A 12,841-nucleotide genomic window follows, 5' to 3' on the forward strand; every position below is an offset into this window, starting at 1 on the left:
CAAAGTTAAATTTTATAGTTATAAGCTATGTAACTTTTTTAATAAATAATGAATAATTATTATTAAAATTAAAAAAAAAAAAAAAAAAAAAAAAAAAGGAGGGGCTACAACTCCCGACCCTGTATAACCTCCACCACTGGAGTCTACATGTATGTAATATGAACAAAATTTGTCAATTTGAATATAATGTTTTTTTTAAGAACGGCAACACGTTTTCTATTCTACTCTTCATTTGCATCATGTAGATCTGACTTGAATCTCAACTATAATAACCGAAAAAACATGATGCCAATATTTTTTGACCTATAAGCTGATGAATATCATAAGGGCACCCTGCTAATAAGACACCCCTTAGACACCCTATAATCATTTTTATAAAAAGTCAACCTATAATCAACTTCTTGTAATCATCTTTTTTGGAAAACAATGCAGTTTCAACCAATAAAAATATTTCAAACATTAATTATGATTGTCTAAATGGTAAAATAAAGTGTTTTTTTAGCCAACCCCATATCATAAATGCCACATAGGGATGGGATGCTAACATTTTCCACCTACACTATTTTCCAGATGTAAATGAGATTATATATTTTATTACTTTTTAAACATATTAAACATAGTTAAAATTTTGATAACTTAAAAGAAAATTTTGATAGTAATCAACGCCAAAATATAACATAAAACCATTTTTTTTTTTTTTTTTTTTTTTTAAACTTTGATTCGTTGTAGAAAGTGCTTTTGTCATGATAGTGTTGATTTGTTTTAAACAACAACAAAAGAAAAGAAAAAAAAAACCCCTCCTATGTCCTAATATGCATGCCGACATATCAGATACATGTTGGAGATTGGTCCGTATCATGTTAACTTGGGTTTTGCTCCATCGAATTTTTTAAGGGTGAACATGTTAACTGAAAAACCGAACCATAAGTAAATTAACCGATTTAATTGAACCATTTTAATCGAATCATTACTAAAAGATATGGTTCAGTTTCTAATTTTGATTAACAAGATACATATGGTTTAGTTATGGTTTTCATCAAAAACCAAACCATAATAAATCGAACCAAACCAATAATATTAATATTGTTTTTAATATAATATAATATTAAATATACAGTATGTAATTATATTGAGAATTGAAAATTTAAAGGGTTATTATTTGGAGGTAGATAGGATAAGTAAGAGCTAGGTTTAAATGTGGATTAACATCTATTGTGTGGACATATAGATAATGTTATTCTGTAAGAATTACAAAGAAAATATGTTATTTGATAATATGAATACGTTCAATCCTATATAATTATTTTAATTATTAAGCATTTTCATTGATTAAATCGTCTATAAGGTTATTATACACTTTTTTTTAATTAATCTCATTCTATTAGAATATTATCAGGATGTTTATTGATTCGTATTCTGTAAAAATTAAAATAAATAAAAAACGATGAATGAGAACAAAAATGAATTGGAATTTGTGAGAATACATTAAAATAACAATAGTTCTGTAAGATTGAACGTATTCACATGACTAAACAACATATTCTCTTAGTAATTTTCATAAAATAACATTATCCACACAGTAGTTGTCCATCCACATTATAACCTAGCCCGAATAAGTAATATTCTATCAATGCAATTATATATATACACAATAATTCACTTTTTATAACGATGGACCTTATGTTTTTCAATTTTTATAGAGATATATTTTTATTTTTATGTCATCTTTGATCATTTTGGTTAACCGATATTAACCATTAACCATTAACCGTCAAAAACCAATAACCAAAACCAATATTAACAGTTACCGAATGGTTATTGAAATACATTAATCAATTGTAATGGTTATAGTTTGGTTTTGACCAATAACCCAACCACACCGTTCCATACATACTCCTATAATTTTTACTTTTTACCTAAAATGATATTTCGATAAAAAAGAAATACCAAATCATTGTCGTTTCTAACTTATTCACCAAAAAAATTGTATATCATAATCTTTAAAATAAAATATTGTATTCCACAGTCCACACACCACTTTTTCGATTGTATATCATTTGGTAATTAACTTTAAAACACTATGGATTAGTAAATTCTTTTGAGAAGGACCTAGCGTGCATGGTGCAAAATACATGATTCGTCTATATTTTGATACTAAGTTGGGCTCTCTTATATAAATTGATAATAGTTATTTTTAGAAGAGAATAAATTAAATTTTATTTTATATACGGTCAAATGTTTGTTTATTTAATAATATTTTATACTTTTTTTTTTCAATATATCTAGCAGTATAGCTGTTTAAAAGAAAGTTACAAATACGTTATTTATATATGTGTTATCTTGTGGCGAAGTACACGTTAAATATTTATTTATGAATAATTACTTTTATCAATTTATGAAACAATATTTTAGATTTTTACAAATTTATCCAAATATAATTTATGAAAGAAAAATTAAGGTTTGTTGATTTAAACAATAGAAATGAATTATGCAATCATTTTTAACTTTTAAAAACATTTCAGGTAAAATATTATATATTTTCGTTCTAAAATAAAATGGTCGTTCTACATTTTCTCTAAATATATTATCAACAGAGTAATATTCTGAGAGTATCATGCATTCAACTCATAACCGACATAAATATAGAAGTGAATAGAAGTAGGAAGCGGTTGAAGATTTTGAAAGTAGAGACGAAGAATCTAGTGAGAAGTGAACACTAAAGTTTTTTTGTTTACTATCTTTAATTTGGAATTTTTTTTTAATTAATTTTGACATTTTTCTTTTGTTGACCGATTAGGATCACGGTCGGTTAGTATTACCGACTATCACTAATCTTAAACGGCTGGAGACTGTCTATCATGCGTCTAGGCGCTGATTAATCTGCTATCTAAACTGATTGTTACTCTGTTGATTACTAATAATTGTACCCGAGGCTTATGCTTGAGAAATAGGAACCCATCCACTTTGCCTACCTTGGTTGAATGTTGTTGACGTTATAACATCTAGACAATTGAATAGTTACCATGAAAACACAAAAGTCTACATCACCATATTCAACAAGGTTTTGAGTAAAATATACAAACACCATAAAGAACTCAGACTCAAATTCAGCCGACGACAACTAGATTAATATACTCGGATCATTTATATTGTAGAAATATGAATTTATTATGTATATGTATTATGTTTTAATTTCATTGAAAATAGTTATAATAATGCATGTAATGTATGTAAGTTCCTTATCAATTGATTGATATGTATCTGCGTACTTAATGGTCCACATAAAACCACACCCTGAGAGATACCCATGAAGGAGAAGGGATGTATATGAGTTCAATGTACAATTCATTCACATGTAGTGGTCCGGTTAAATGGATAAAATGTGACATTTTTGTATGGGTGCAAGGCATACCCATGCTCTCCCTCACGCTTTCATCCATCCCAACTTCATCTTATTGGTTTGAATGAGATCCTTGATGAATTTGGTCCATGCTTGTCATAATGTAGTTTTGCTTTAAGGTTGGACCAGAAGGGATGAAATGAAAAAATATGTTATTATTATTTTTGTGTTCTTTGAGTTGCATATGTAAGTTAAAATATGTTATCAAGTAGAGGTAACACCATGTAAGACATTGTAGACATGTTGTGTATGCATGTATTGTATAGTAGAGAATATATATTTTACACTATATGATTAGATATCGTTTATACATAGTAATACACTCAGGACCGGTCATGAAAAATTAAATATTCTTAAAAGTTCAGGACAAACAAGAAAAAAATGATCATTATCTTCATTATAATTTATTATTTTTAGATAAAAATATATAAGGAAAAAATTGGGTCCTGTGCAGCTGCCCACTTTGTCCCCTTCAACGCCCCATGAATACACTTTTAGTATGTGAAATCGAATATGTAAAAATGGCTTTTTTACGTGTGTTTAAAATCCTACATTGGTTAAAATGAATATGTAAAAATAATTTGTAAAAACATAAAAATTAAAAATACGTGCATGAAAAACAAATTTGTAAAAGATGTTAAAGATTATTTTGTAAAAATAAATTCATAAGAAACAAAAGTCGTAAAAAATGTAGATAGAGTACTTTATTGAAAACTAAAATTTAGAAAAATATTTAAAATAAAATTGAAAATGAAACAGGGATACGAGGCACGAGTTAGCACGAATCATGGTTTTGTGACTCACATAAAAAACAAAATAATAAAATAAAATAAAAGTGAACCATCTAAGGACCAAATCATTAACGTTTGTTATTTGAGTTTTTTAATTAAATAAAGGGACTAGAATGAGAGGGGAAAAAGGATAAAAATGAAAGAGTAATATAAATAAGACAAAATTGCAAAAGGAGTTTATGTAGTTGTTAAGAATATAAGGTTTTTGTTTATAAAAAAAGTTTGATGGTGTATTAACGGTTCAATTTTAAATATATTGTGTGGGTTTGATCCATATGATTATAATATTTTGTAGTTTTGGTCTATATCTAATCTAAAATGTTGAATATACCCTTAGATAATTCATTATGAATTTTTTTTCATCATGTTGTTATTATTTTATATAAAAAACAAAACTCTCTCTCTCTCTCTCTCTCTCTCTCTCTCTCTCTCTCTCTCTCTCTCTCTCTCTCTCTCTCTCTCTCTCTCTCTCTCTCTCTCTCATCGACTACCATTAACCTTTTTCATTGAGTTTAGATTGGGGTATAAGGATTTTAGAGGACAAAACTTTGCTTGGCTTCGTTATATGAAGGGAGAGGCATGAGTGACATGATGTATGGAATCACAACTTCGTACTCATCGTTGGCGTTGGGAAGAGAATGTGTCGATGGGTTGAAAGGGGAGGGGAGAAGTTGTGGGGGAGATTGCCAACAATGGAAGGTCAGGGCCGTTCCAAACATATTTTGGGTATAGGGCGAGAGAAAAAAAATTGACCCCTAAAATATACAAATTTCATGAAGTTTTTTTTTTTTTTTTTTAATAATAATTCAATAATTTTTTTTGAACGGCAGAGATTTTATTAAAAAAAAAAACTAGCAAAGAGCTAGAAAAAGAAAAGAGATCACAACAAATTACAAGCTAAAAGGGGATTATGAAACCAAGAGAACCAACTCATTTTAGCTTTTCTACATCTATTGAAAATAAAAAAAAAAAAAAAAAAAGATCTATCAATCACTTCGTCTAAAATGATAGATTTCCTAGGATGAACCGTTCCAAAGATAGTGGAATTACGAAACTTCCATAAACACCATAAGGTAGTCAAGATGATAGTATCAAAAACTTGTCTTTGCCCTCTTTTAGCGCGGATAGACTCAGGCCAGGAGAGGAGATGCTCAATAGAGACTAACTGAGGAGGTTGCACACCCCACCAAACAGCAATTCGAGTCCATATCTCAACCAGGTTAATACACTTGAGAAAAAGATGGTCAATTGATTCGACGGAGTTGTGGCAAACAGGACAAAGAATTGTGTCCATAGATATCCCACGGAGAGAAAAATTCTCTCTAGTCGGAATGCTTCCTAAATGCAATCTCCAAATGAAAATATTGACTTTAATAGGCACCCAGTTATTCCAACGAGTCTCATGACCCCCATAATGTAACATATGACTATCCAGAAAAAGTGTGGAGAGAAGAAACAGTAAAGGAATCGGAGGCATCAATAGTCCAACCCAAACGATCCAGAATAGAATGAAGAAGAACTCCCTGCATTAAAGAATTGAAAGCAATCCATTGGGTCTCCTCAATACCCCCTCTAGGAGCACGCCTGAGACAGTCCGAATTCCAACCGAGAAGCACCCTATCACGGACAGAAATAAACTTATGAAGATCTAGAGCATAGATCATGTGAAAAGAAGTTGCTACTTGAATATCCCCCTTCCAAACATCGTGCCAAAAAGCAGTACTATTCCCATCACCAACTCTAATAGGGCAGAAGGTTCTGAGATCAAGATCACGATTATTAAGCTGTGCATGCATCCTAATGACACCGTTCCAAGGACCAATCGAACCTCTTCTAGGAGAAAAAGAACTACAACCACCGTCTCGACCATAAAGAACTTTACAACTTTAACCTATATCAAGTTCGGGTTATGAAAGAATCTCTAGCGCCATTTATAAAGCAAGGTCCGATTAAAGGAATAGAGGCTGCCAATACCAAGACCCCCATCTTATTTTTGAGCTAAGACATGATCCCAGCGAACCCAATGCATACATCTCGCATCTAAGTCAGCTCCCCAAAAAAATCTAGCACGAAGAGACTCTAAGGTGTTAATAACAGAAATCGGGACCATGAAGATAGACATAAAAAAAATTATTTTTACTATCTTTTAAATATAACAATTTCCATAAAAAAATGGCCTCTTTAAAAGATGGTCATTCGACAGTCGCTCATATTGCACACCTTCTGGGACGGGCCTGTAGAAAGTGAGTGTAGATTCACTGATAATGCTGGAGGATTTTATGATGAAAGTTGCAGACGACTTTCTTGTAATTTGGATGGGCCATAAGGAAGGGACAAGGGGTGGGTTTTGTGTGTGTGTGTGTGTTTTTTTTTTTTTTAATTTTAATTTTGAAAATATTAAAACATATAATAAAGAATGAAAAACAAATTATAAGAGCGTAATAGTATTTTACAAGTTGATAGAGACTAAAATCACTAAATGATCAAAAAATAAACCACTGATGCACTACTAAACGTTTTTAGACAAACAAAAACCACATATTTTTTACATTCACATTGAATATATTTTTTTTTTTCAAATTTTCTATAAATAATCAAGTATGCTCTTGAGTTCGTGGGAAATGAAATGGAATACATGAATTTGATAAGCTAGTTTAGTTTTCAAGTTTTTTTAAGTTGACATGTTTGACAAACCAAAAAATCGTTTATAAGCTAGTTTTTTAAAAAACTTAGGTGTCGTTTGATTTGCTAGAATCCATTGAAATTAAAATGAATTGATATCTAATTCCATCACTTTCCTTTGTTTGGTTCAAGATTTCAAAATGAATTGGATTCCTTATGAAAAACATATTTTTCTAAAATATCATTTTATGTCATTTTATATATTCCACCTAGTTTGTTAGTTGGTTTTTATTAAATGTCGTTTTTATCTGCCAACTTATAAGTTATAAACTTGTTTTTCAACTAGTATAACAAATATTAAAACATCTTAATGACCTAAGCATCCAAGAAAACCCCACCAAATCATGTAATCCGACTTACTTACAGTGAAACCTGTAATATAATAAAGTGAATGTAATGCTTTTTAATTCATATATATATTATTGACGTCACACTTGAACTTTCAACAACATATACAAATATCTCAAAATACAAAAGATACATCAATAAACAAATCATCACCATCAACTTAACAAATAATGATACAACGGAAACTTAAAAATACTTACAATTTAAATTTTTTAAAATTTATAACTGGTATGACGTAACTATGTACTTACATTATTTTAAAACTTGCATACATAAACAACACAATTTTACAGTATATCCCAAAATATTATAACTATCAATACTTTGTAAAATAAACCCACAGTCTCGTTAACCTTTGCATATGTTTTTTAAGTTCTTATTTCCACAATCATCTAAAAAATATATATCTAAACAAGGGTATCATTTTCAATCTTCATCATATATTTTACAACAACATTTATCCATCAACTCCTCCATGTTAAGTGTGGGGGAGTTAGTATAAATAGTGATGCTACTCAATTTATTAGGCATGTTCAACTATAATATTCCCTTTCCTTTTGATACCCAGACTACAAATTTTACGTTTTATGACTCTCTACACTCATTTGAGTCAAACTTTTTGTTCCATTCATGTCTATGCCATGATCACCACATTGGATTGTGATGTCGAGTTGATGTCCATCATTAACAAATACTTGATAGTTTTGAAGATATACTAGCCTAACACTTAAATTCGACATGTATAGGGTGGATTAGGACATGGTCATAACTCATACTCGTTTTTAAGACGTAGATGTAACTCAACTGGAGGGTTCTCTCGACGATTGTAGTGCTTAATTGTTGTATGTTTATAATCCCTTTAAGTTGAAATGAGGTATTGAGGTATCAATAACCAACTAGAGATAACTAGGGATGCCCCCGAAGCGTTAATGTATGCATATGCCAAAGATGATACACATATTTTATATTATATAAATATAAAGAACCGTGGTCCTTATGAATAATAAACTTTTTGCATTTCAGAATTTGACTATAAACATTTTGTAGCGTTTGTCAATTTTGGTCCTTAGTCCGCTCTCATCAACCACTGCTTCCAACAAGATGGTTACAGATAAATTCTCCATCGACTTTTTCATTATCACTTTTACACAGATGATTACAATTATTTGTAGAGCATTCATCTATATCTACACTATTGTAGTAGAAAACCTAACTCAAATAACTTTTTCTTGAAATTCTAACAATTTGCAAAATTTTATTTTTAGAAAATTATAACTATTATGAAATCTCATAGAATGGTTGATTAATTCTCCTCAAATGATTGTAATATATAATTAAACAAAATTATTTTGTAAAGCATGATCACTTTACAAACTTTATACATGTTTATTATTATTATTATTATTATTATTATTATTATTATTATTATTGAGATTTATTACATGCACCTTCCTGTAAACAACTACATTGCACTAAGTTAGTGATCATCAAATGCCAATAATTTCAGTTTAACTTCATCCAAAAAATCCTAATTTACCAAAATCTGAAGAAATTTGCAAACCATTTTACAAAACCCAAATTTACTTAGTTTTAAAATAATCATTATTAGATTTTAGATATGATATTTTTCATTTTAATATTTTTAGTGAGCCCAAAGATCACAAAACCAAACGGGCTAGTTCTTGCATCTCTTTATATTTTTGGGCCTAAATCTTCACAATTTCAAATTCAAAGAGCCCAAATTCTAAAATGCAAGGGTTTATCTTGAATAGCCAAGTGGCTTGTTACATCATTCTTCTCTAGTCTCTTCTAGGGTTTAAGCAAAGAGGTGCGATTCTTCAATCTCGTTTTCGCCACCTGAATAATGGCGTTTTGGGGTTAGTTTCAATAATTTTGTTCTTACATCTCTCATTCTAATTCATATCTTCGTAGATTGTTTTCTTAATGTTGTTCATTTGGTGTTTGATGTTCAGGAATTGAAATAAAGCCCGGCAAACCTCACCTTCATCAGTACGACGATGAAAGAGGAAGGCTTCATCTATCACAGGTTTGTTTATGCCGCTCAAATAATTTCAACCGCTTTTGTACCCCCGATTTTTCTTCCACTTATCATGGTTTTACTTTTGCTAAGTTAGCAAGTTGAGAAACGATTATTTTATCTCATGAATCAACTCCGATTTTCGAAGTTGAAATTAAGATTGAAATCTTATGTTGATATAGGCAACACTTGGTAGTGGTTCATCAAAAGAGAAGGCTGTTGTTGTGTGTAATGTTGGTGATAAGAAACCGATTTACTTATGCTCGTTGCTACCAAAAAAAATGGAGACATGCTCACTAAACATCGAGTTTGAGGAATATGATGAAGTTACATTCTCAGTGGAGGGACCTCACAGCATTCATCTATCTGGATTCTTCTATGGAGAAAAGCCAGATTCTGATGATGAAGATGACTATGAATCGTATCCTTTTCTAAATCCTATTCCACTGACATGAACTTGAACATGAACATATACTGTTAGTTGTTTCATTTCCTTAACAAGATTTTAAAGTGATTCTGATGAAGAAGGTATCATAGCACCAGAGATGGACATGGACTCTGAAGATGATAGTGACTTTAATTTTGATGAAGCAGATGACCTCACTGATAATGAGATGGATATGATGCCTAACAGTGGAGGTATATAACTACATTACATCTCTTTTGTTGCACTATATTGTTACACATTAGTTTTTTGCATTTCTTGAATCACATTTGTTTTTCCTATTAGTGAGAATTGAGGAGATTGTTGATGAAGAAAATCCTGCCACTGAAAAAGCCACTCCTGCACAATCAAAGAAGAATAAACAGGGGCAAATTGTTGTAAAAAAGTCGAACAGTGTTCCAGAATTGGAGAGTGAAGATGAAGATGGATTTCTGATATTGCCCTCTGATAAGAACAAAGCTAGTGTTCCAGTTCCAGAGAGCAAACAAGATTCAGAAGTGTCAACTGGAAAAGGTCAAAATGGTCAAGTCAAGAGGAAAAAAGGGAAAGATGATTCTGAACATACAGCAAAACGAAAGAAAGATGATTCTGTTACAGGAGATAATCCAATCAGGTATCATTTTCAATCTTGTTTTAAGGTATTTTTGAATTATGTAGGGTCATAATTCATAAAATAACATTTTTTTTTTAATATCCGTCAGTTCAATTCTATATAGTTCTTTAATTATAACAATGGTTGTTTTTCTTTTGGGTGTTTTCAATTTCTAATTCTATTATGTTGCTCATTGATTATCATTTATCAGCCAACCAGAAAATGTAGCAGCAGTTTCTACACCAGAAACAGATGCCAAAAAATCAAAAAAGAAGAAGAAGAATAAGAAAGTAAAAGAGACACAAGAAAGTGGTGACAATAACAAAAATGGAGCTCAAAAGGAGGAAACCAATGAAGAGAAGACACCTGTAAAGTAAGTATCTTCTTAGCTTTACATCTTTTCCTCACTTAAAAAATAAAAACAAAGAGTAAATTGCAGTTTTGGTCTTTATTTTTGGTGTCATATAACCATTTTAATCCCTTGATTACTTAAATTCAACTACTCAGATGTTTTTTTAGTAAAATTACCATTTTGTTCTTCAAACAAAACCTAAAAGGAAAAAGTATACCACAGGGACCAAATTTATAATTCTCTTAATTTCATTGGTAAATTATTATACATATTATTTTTTTAATTATATTAGGAAACATTTAAGTTTTGAAATTACTTTACATTTAAAAATGACCATTTTGCTCCTGGCTCATTAACCCTTTGTTTGAATTTTGTGAATCTTACTTTCTTGATTATATTTCGAATTTCAAATGTATATTTATTTATGAGGTAATTTACATTAAAACAAATTCATGTCTCATGAGTATAACACATGATATCTGTAATAAGGACCAAAACTGAAAAAGAGCTATAAAACTAAGGGACCAAATTTGTAATTTACATTATCTGTTTTATATTACTCAAAAGGGAGACAAAATCGGAATCGAAAGAGAAGAGTACAAGTACAACAAAGAAGGATTCAAAAGTAAAAACTGAATCAAAAGCATCTCAAGTTAGAACTTTTCCAAATGGATTAGTAATCGAGGAGATTCAAATGGGTAAACCAAATGGAAAACGGGCCGACCTGGGAAAGAAAGTGAGCCAATTTATATATTTTTTGTTTTATAACTTGTTTCAAAGTAATCAAAAGTTGTCTAACTTTTTATTTTTTATATCTATTTATCAGATCAGCATGCGTTACATTGGGAAGTTGCAAAAGAATGGAAAAATATTCGACTCTAACATTGGAAAAGCGCCATTTAAATTTCGCCTAGGTAACATAATTTATATATATATATATATATATATTTAAATTTGAGATTTTTAGTGTAAGATAATTTTATAATATAATAATAATAATAATAATAATAATAATAATGTTTTATGTATTTAAAACTTTTGTAGGTGTTGGGGAAGTGATAGCGGGATGGGATGTTGGTGTTAAAGGAATGCGTGTTGGGGACAAAAGAAGACTAACCATTCCTCCAGCTATGGGGTAATTTTTAAATATATATTTAGTTTTGTTATTTGTTTATATATATTTAAAAAAAAAAATTAAATTTGAAAATTTGGTGGTTTTTAGGTATGGTAGTAAAGGTGCTGGATCAGCCATACCACCAAATGCATGGTTGGTTTTTGATGTTGAACTGATTGATGTGAATTAGGTAGCTACTACTACTAAATCATGAGAAGAATTTGTATTTTGGGTTTTTGGTGTTATGTTTTTTTTTTTTTTTGTTTTATATTGAGAATTAAAGTGATCAATGGGAAAAATCTTTTGGTTGTAAGTTGAGGAATATTATGCGCTACACATTTAAAGGAAATGCAATTTTGTCTTGGAAGAAATGAAATTTGGTTTTATGATTTTTTGTTTGATTCAGCTATTTTGCTTTACTGTATTCAATTATTTAATATATGTTTTTTTAAGATGGGGAATATGATTTATCAAGGTAATTAACTTTTCGGTATGTTCACATCTGGGTAATTATCTTTTTTTTGTATATATGTAAGTAACAAACTTTTTAGAAGTGTTTACATATGACCATTATGACCTGTTATAGCATGTTAAATCCTAGATGTGAACTTTTTCAACAAGTTTGTTACCTAAATGTGTACAAAAAAAAAAAATAGTTACCCAAATATGAACAAAATGAAAATTAAAAATTAAATTACATGAATGGTTTCTATGGTTTGGGGGAATTTGTGGTTTTGGTCCCTAATTTATTTTTTTAACTTAAATGGTCCTTACTATTTATTTTTGTTGCGCGTTTGGTTTCCGTCTTACCTAAAAATACTATTGTGCCCTTATTAATTAATTTTTTTTAATTAATTTTCTTATCTATGTATTTATTTTATACATATTTAAAAAAATTAATAGACCACACATTTGTATCTCCTCGGATGATCTCTACTGTTTATTTTTAATTTTTTTTTTTTTAACTTGGATGATTCTTACTGTTTATTTTTGTTACGCGTTTGGTCTCTGTCTTATTTAAAAATACTATTTTTCTCTTATTAATTTTTTAAATTAATTTTCTTATTTATGTATTTATT

General features: G+C 29.7%; 1 protein-coding gene across 1 annotated transcript; it reads left to right on the top strand.

The window, feature by feature from the left end:
* Positions 1-9,006: 9,006 nt before the first annotated feature.
* On the top strand, positions 9,007-12,163 carry FKBP53 (FK506 BINDING PROTEIN 53). The gene is made up of 10 exons (XM_078975985.1): positions 9,007-9,098; positions 9,195-9,268; positions 9,442-9,680; positions 9,771-9,898; positions 9,990-10,317; positions 10,508-10,669; positions 11,216-11,384; positions 11,475-11,562; positions 11,693-11,783; positions 11,871-12,163. The coding sequence occupies exons 1-10, from the start codon at positions 9,086-9,088 to the stop codon at positions 11,950-11,952; spliced, it is 1,374 nt and encodes a 457-aa protein (XP_078832111.1). The 5' UTR covers positions 9,007-9,085; the 3' UTR covers positions 11,953-12,163.
* Positions 12,164-12,841: the final 678 nt, after the last annotated feature.

Source organism: Lactuca saligna, chromosome 9, assembly GCF_052625555.1.
Source record: "Lactuca saligna cultivar CGN05327 chromosome 9, ASM5262555v1, whole genome shotgun sequence".
In the NCBI taxonomy this organism is placed as follows: Eukaryota; Viridiplantae; Streptophyta; class Magnoliopsida; order Asterales; family Asteraceae; genus Lactuca; species Lactuca saligna.